This window comes from Calidris pugnax, unplaced genomic scaffold (assembly GCF_001431845.1).
Source record: "Calidris pugnax isolate Ruff unplaced genomic scaffold, ASM143184v1 scaffold118, whole genome shotgun sequence".
NCBI lineage: Eukaryota > Metazoa > Chordata > Aves > Charadriiformes > Scolopacidae > Calidris > Calidris pugnax.
Window position 1 is genome coordinate 5520211 of NW_015090855.1, and position 6812 is coordinate 5527022.

Below are 6812 nucleotides of genomic sequence, written 5' to 3' on the forward strand. Positions count from 1 at the left end.
TGGCAGGGTGGGGGGTGGTGGGGATGCCTGGTGTGGGGAGTGGGCTGTGGGGTGCAGCGGGGACCCCCCGTGCCTGGGCTCCGGTGCTGCCAGGGGTTGCCAAAGGGGACCCATGCTTGCCAGTGGATTTGGGAATATTTATGGTAATCAGGGCAGGTGCTGGCTGTGAGGGGGCTGGGGACAGGGGGCACCACCACAGCGGTGATGCCGTAGTGAGAGGGGCTCTGTCCCCCAGCCCCAGGTCACGGGGAGCACCCGCTGATGGAGCCGAGCACCCTGTCCCCCCCAGCTGCCCTGGTGCTGCCCTGCTGCTGTTCCCTCCCCTTCCCAGCTGCCCCATGTGGCTCCCAACTGCCCTGGGTGCCCAGCTTTGCCCCCTCCCTTCTCCTCTCCCTTCTCCCTCCTCCTCCTCACTTGGGGCAGTCGTCCCAGGGGTGGGCAGGGGTCCAAGCGGGCTCCTGCCTGCTCCTGGCCAAGCTGATGGTTTCTCTTCCTTTTCTGGTCTCCCTCCCCATCTCGATCTTCCCCGCAGCTGAAAGCATCACCGCAGGAGGAGCCTGGGAAGGACGCGACAAAAATAAGTGTGAGTTTGGCTAATGGTCCTCGCAGAGGCTCCGGTGGAGCTGGAATGTTTCCCTGCCGTGACAGCACTCAGCGGTGCATGGAGCTGGGACGGGTGGGAGGGTCTCCTGGGGTTTGTGTCTCCATGGGGTGCCCCGGAGGGGGTGTCCTGGGAGGCGGTGGGGATGTGTACTGGTCCTGCCAGTGGTGCCGTGCCAGTGCTGTGGGCTGGCAGCACTGGGATGGGTGGGCTTGATCATCCCTGGCTCGTCTCTGGGAGCAGCCAGGACAAGGGGCAGCTGCCCCTCTCCCCCCACCAGGAATGGGGGGGTCACAGCCTGGACCCTGAGCCCCGTCTGGCTCCTGTTGACATCTGAGGGACGCGTTTGTGCTAAGGAGAAAATAATCTAATTTAGTCGCCGGATTAGCATCCCAAAGCCATTTAGGCTCATGTGAACAGAACAAGGAGACACTAATCAGTTAAATGAAATAAACGCTCTTGGCCTCCTGCTGTCAGGCCTGTGCCACCCCCCCTCCCGCCCCCGCTGCCACTGTCCCTCCCCACCTCGGGGGGCTCTGTGTTTGGGGGTGCCACAGAAAAGGAGCAATATTGGAAAGGTCTTCCCACCATCGCTCCTGCAGCCTCTTCTGCCTCTTCCATTTTTCCCTCACTGAGTTAGCAATGGGGCTTGCCGTGCTCCTCGGGGCCAGGTGCTCCCAGTGCCCAGGAACAGCCCTTCTGCCTGAGCCTCATCCCCGGGAAATGACAGAGTCAGGAATATGCCAGGAAACTTCCCAATGGAGGGCATTGCCTCTCATCTCCCATCTGTGGGGGTCAGTGTGTGTAGATTCTCTGCCGGCAATGACTCCCACATGGGGACCATACCCCCTTTGATCTGTTCATGTTGTGGCTTCTGAGGTTTCAGCCCTGTTTGTCACCGTTCCTGTGCTGGGGCACTGTGATGCACCCACAATCCGTGTCCAAACTCCAGCAGGTGCCTTCAAACTCCTCGCTGGGATGCTGTGGCTTCCTGCCCCCTGAGCAGGGGCTGCTGCCAGGGTGGCCAGAGCCCCAGGGGATGATGCTGCCCACCACGGGCAACAAGACCCGGCAGGAATCTTTGCAAACCACTGCTTGCATGGCCCGGGGGTACTGCTGGTCCCCCCCATCCCACCCCAACCCTGCTCCTAGTGTGCAGCGCTTTGCCCCCCAGTGAGGATGCTGGGGTCCTGATGCCCACCAGGTGCAATGGGCAGTTTGCAGCCAGAGGTTGGTGGCCAAATCCTGCACTGGGCAAGGACGTGTGGCTGGGAGCTGGTGGGTGCTGTTAGAGCCAAGGGAAGGCAGGTCCCACGGCACGGCCAGCTCAGCCGGGGTGGCAGGAGGGCCCAAGGTGGGTGCTGGGGCTGAGGAGCCATCCCGGGGCCAGCGTGCCCGCTCAGCTCAGCCGTTGCATTTTTCAGCATAATTAGGCAGTTAATTGCACGCTGGAATGTAATCGATGCGTGTGCATGTGTAACCAGGATTTATTTTGAAGTGCTTGGGGTGCGACGCTTCCGCCACCCCCTTCAGATCAAGCCAGCAGGGAGAGGCTTGAGTTTTAAACCTTTTTTGTTGTTGTTGTTGTTATTTTAAATGTCCTTGATTATTAAGTGTTTATGGAATGGAGGAGATAAATGAACACAAACGAGACACCCCCACGAGCGGTTCTGGTAAAATGTGCGTTACAGCCACGGAGGCAATTGACTGAGAACAAACGGCAGCGTCAAACAATGCGAGACGATGTAAATCAGATGCAGAAACCACCGCGTCAGGCACCCCCTTGGCCATTTTTTATGCACCAAAACGCACTCGGGGCCGGAGGGTGCCGGCACCAGCTCTGCCCGGAGCCACTGTGCCTTGCAGGGATGCAGAGAGGGAACCTGCTGCTGCCTTTTGCTGTGTGCTAGCAGACATGATGGGTCTGGATTTATTTTTCCCCCACCTTGAATTCTTTAAACCCTCTGTTTTGCTGCCGAGCAGTGGTACGTTGCAGGGCTGAGCTGGGGCTGGGCACTGCCGTGGCCGTCTGTCTGTCCCAGCCCATGGGGGGGTCTCTCCCCCCGGTTGCCGTGGGGCAGCAGGTGCTGTCACTGCTCTGCCCAAGCCTGTGAAGCCGTGAGTGTTACGACTGGTCATAAAATTATCCCTCCTGCTCATAACCGAGCCGCGGGCTGTGGCTCAGTGACCTGCTGGCACAGGCTCCACGGCCACCGGTGACACCAGCAAATTGGGGGTTTCTTTTATTAGTTCTACATTTCCCAGCCATTAATTTCCATAAGTGACTTCTTGCTCTTCCAACACAAAGGATGTTTTTTTTTTTTGAAGCTCCTTTCCTGTGATGGCCTCGGTGCCCTGGCACGCTCACCCCAGGGCTGGCAGCTCACATCCCTCCCTCCCCACAGCATCCCCCACCCCGTCTTGGGCACAGCTTGGGTCCTGCCTTGTCCTGTCCTCCCCGGACCCCCATTCCCAGCACTTCAGGATGGGTGCATGTAGGCTCAGAGCAGCCCCAGAGCCACTTGTTGCGGTGGCCCTGGCCATGATGTGCGGCACTGGCCACCTCTCAGCAGCCCGTGGTGCGCAGGGTGGCCAAACGCAGCTGCTCACGTGTGCCATGTGTGCTCACGTGTGCCTGTGTGTGAAGGCACTGACTGTCCCGGTGCTTGTGGCAGCTCAGGGTCCCCGTCCCCATGCTGCCACCCGCATTTTGGCTCTGCCTCTTGGGCTGGGAGTTTGCTGCTCTTTGGTTGTGGCTCCCAGCCCCGTTTCTAAACATCATAAAATCTTCAGCTAACAAATGCAGCGGCAAGTAGAAAAATGGCCTTTGCCATCCAGTGTGATTATAGGGAACAGAGCCAGGGGCCTCGGGGCGGGTTATAAATCTGATTTATTGACCCAGCCCAACAGCAGCCGCAGCTCGGGCTAGTGAGTAAGTCTTAAATTTCATTGGGTGATAAATACTGAGAGCGAATCAATTTGGTAGAAAAGCTAATTAGCCGGCGTGGTTCCGCATCGATCTCCGAGCCCCGCGTGGCCGGGTGCGCACCAGGGACTCCATCATCCCGTGGTCCAGGGCTGGGGTTGGAGGACCCCCATATTGGTTGTCCAGCTTTCCCCACCCTCGCCAGGTGGCTGGGGGGCAGCGTGGTGGCATGCAGTGAGGGATGGGACCGAGATGGGTGCCTGGGGGTCCCGGGGGGCTGCCTGACCCCCTGTCTGCCCCACGGCAGGTGGTGAAGGTGGTTGGCAGCAACATCTCCCACAAGCTGCGTCTGTCGCGGGTGAAGCCGGCGGACGAGGGGACGTACGAGTGCCGGGTGATCGACTCCAGCGACGGCAAAGCGCGGCACCACAAGGTGAAGGCGTACCTGCGGGTGGAGGCGGCGGGGGGCGTGGGGCACCCCCAGGACACCCAGCTGCGGGGCGCCCCGCTGCCGGACCCCGCCGCGCCGGGCTCGGCCCACGCGCACCACCATCACCACCACCACAAAGCCGGGAAGGAGCTGAAGAAGCGCTCGGTGGACGCCTCCTGCGCGCTGTAGGCAGGCGGTGCCGGGGGGATGCTGGAGCCCCACCGCCCCCACACCGCCGCCCCGGACTCAGCGGAGCCATCAAGGGTCCCGCGCCCCCTGCCAGAGACTGGCCCCACCACCCCATCGTGCCCACTGACCCCCACCGCCTCCTCCTCCCGTCGGTCACCGCCGGCTCGGTTTCTTCCCCGGCCCTGAGGCGCGGCGGTGCCAGGGCTCGGTGTGGGAGCAGGACCGTATCTGCGCTGGGGGGGCATCGGTGGGACTGTGCCCAGGGCCAGGGCATTCACCCACACATGGTGCTCACTGGCCCCACACAGGGGGGCACCACGCTGCTTGCTGCCACGGGCCACCTTGTGCCCAGCTTTGTGTGCCCGGTGGAGGCTCCCCCCCCACCACCACCCATGGGACCCTCACCACCCTCCCTTGTGCTTTGCAGAACCACCCGTCAGTTCCCGTAGGAGGCCCAGTTTAGTTGCTCCCCTCCAGCCCCGCAGTGCACACGTATAAGTTCCATCATCCATCCATCTTACAGACCCTCTATATTGCCTCTCCCTGCCCTTGCCTGCCCCAAAGCCGCCCACATACGTCGAGGCCTGAGCTCAGCGGAGGAAGGACGGCACGGCACACTCCTGGCACGCTCCCGGCACACTCCTGGCACGCTCCTGGCACGGCCAGTGGGCACTGCGGGATGTGCTGTGGCATTGCCCAGCCAGGCAGTTGCCCACAGTCCGTGTGTGCCCGGGGAGCTGTGCCATCAGAACTGGCCCGCTTGCACCCATTTCTGCTCCCGGCCCTTTGCATTTCATGGAGGAAGAGGAGCTCGGCCGTCAGCTCCGGATGCCCTCACTCCGTGCCTGCTGTCGGTGGAGCTCTCGGTCCCCTGTTCCTGGCCAAGCTCCCCCTCCTCCTGCGCCATGGCACCACAGCTCACGGGCTCCTGTGTCACAGTGCAAATGGCAGAGCCCATCCCCTGTGTCCCCCCACCCCCGGGGAAACACTGCCGCTGGGGACCGGGGTCACAGGGAGGGAGAGGGGGGGTCCCGGGTTCTCCCCATCTGGGTGCCGGGCGCTGCTCCCCTGCCGCCGCTCGCCCTCGCCGCCTCGCCTGCCGCCACCAGACCTGCTGCAGCTAATAAAGCTCTTTAAACAAAGCCTCTGTGGGTCTGTGGTGTCTCTCCCTGGCACAGCCAGGGGGTGTGGCTTTGGCACTGTTTTGGCTAAAAAGGGGGGGCACAGCTGGGGCTCCCCCCAGGGGCTGCTGGGCTGGGTGAGGATGAGGATGAGCATCATCACCCACAGCTGAGGGCTCAGAGCATTTAAAAGCTGCAGCTGGGGAGACCCCTGCCCTGCCTGGGAGCTGGGTGATGCTGTCCTGTGGGTGCAGGATATGGCTGGGTCTCAGGTGAGAGGGGGCTGCCCCACACCCTGGCCATGGGGTGCTGGGTGGGCTGCTGGGGGTCTGGGTGGGCTGCTGGAGGTCTGGCACCTTTTTGTGCTGCCATGTGCCAGCTTCAACCCCTTCCTGTGTGCGTGGAGGAAAGGCCTCACCTCTGGCTGAGAGGGAGGTTGGGGTCCCCAAAGTGGGGGTGCTGGCTGCACCCCCCTAGGGCTGGGCTCTGCCCTATAGCAGGAGAGAAGCTCCCAGCACTGGCAGTGCCTGGCTTGGCCCCAGCTGCCAGGAGTCCCCCCCCTCCAAACCCTTGGCTGCTTTGGAGCTTATTAATCCCTGGAGCTCCATAGCACTCACCTCTCGCTTTGCTGATATGAAGCGATTTGTCATGTGTTAGAGTAACAAAAGCAAAAGCCGCTGGCCCGGTGTCAGCCAGTGCTGGCGGCAGAGGAAGGGGCACAGCGCGGCTGGTGACCACGGGATGTGGCCAGAGCCAGGCTCTCCTTTACCACCCGCCATGGCTCTTGCCTGGGGAGCCGTGGTCTCAGGGGAGCAAAAGGCACAGGAGCTGGAAAACACGCGGGGTGCTTGTCAGGAGAGAAATATTAAGCAGTGGCAGGGCAAGGAGGGGGGGCCTGGTGTTGGAAATGCTGCTTTGCCATGAGCAATAAGAGCCTCTGTGTCGTACTCTCCCCAGCAGAGCTGCGGGGGCTTGTGCTGCACTTGGATGCTCCTTGTCAGGGAACTGTATCACTTTTTTTTGGGGGGGGGAGAGGGACCAGGAGGCATCGGCCACCGGCGCAATAAAAAACAGCCTCCAGAGGAGGAAAGCGAAGAGCAGGAGCTGCTTTGGCGGGGGTAAAAGGCTGCAAATCACCTTAAAATGGAGAGTAAACAAATTGCTGTGTGGGGTAGTAATTTGCAAAACCTAGAGGCGAGCTTTAAAAGTAATGGGTTTTATTAGAAGAGATTAATTTTGCTGAGTTTATGTGAAACCTTGGAAGCAGGAGTCGGAGGAGAAGCCCCCACTGTGTGTGGGACCCTGCAGCCCTGCAGCAGCACCCGACCCCTGGGGGGACTGCATGTGGGGCCGTGACCCCAGACCCATATGTGAGGGTCTCCCCATGTCTGTGGCTGGGTTTGTGGATGGAAGAGGAGGCTGGACATGGGTTTCCCGGCTCTTCATCCCTGGGGAGGGTGGTTGGAGCTGGGTAACCTGGCTGGCATCCCGTCTCATGGTGCTTGGGAAGGGCTGTGCCACCCAAGCAGGGGGCAGCTGCCTGCT

General features: G+C 61.4%; 1 protein-coding gene across 1 annotated transcript in view; it reads left to right on the forward strand.

Moving 5' to 3' along the window:
- The window catches only part of VSTM2L (V-set and transmembrane domain containing 2 like), a 6704-nt gene extending 1416 nt beyond the window's left edge, over window positions 1-5288 (forward strand). Inside the window, exons 2-3 of the mRNA XM_014943647.1 lie at window positions 533-583; window positions 3835-5288. Coding sequence (XP_014799133.1) covers window positions 533-583; window positions 3835-4146 — 363 coding nt within the window. The 3' untranslated portion in view covers window positions 4147-5288. The remainder of the gene's footprint in view (window positions 1-532; window positions 584-3834) is intronic.
- Window positions 5289-6812: the final 1524 nt, after the last annotated feature.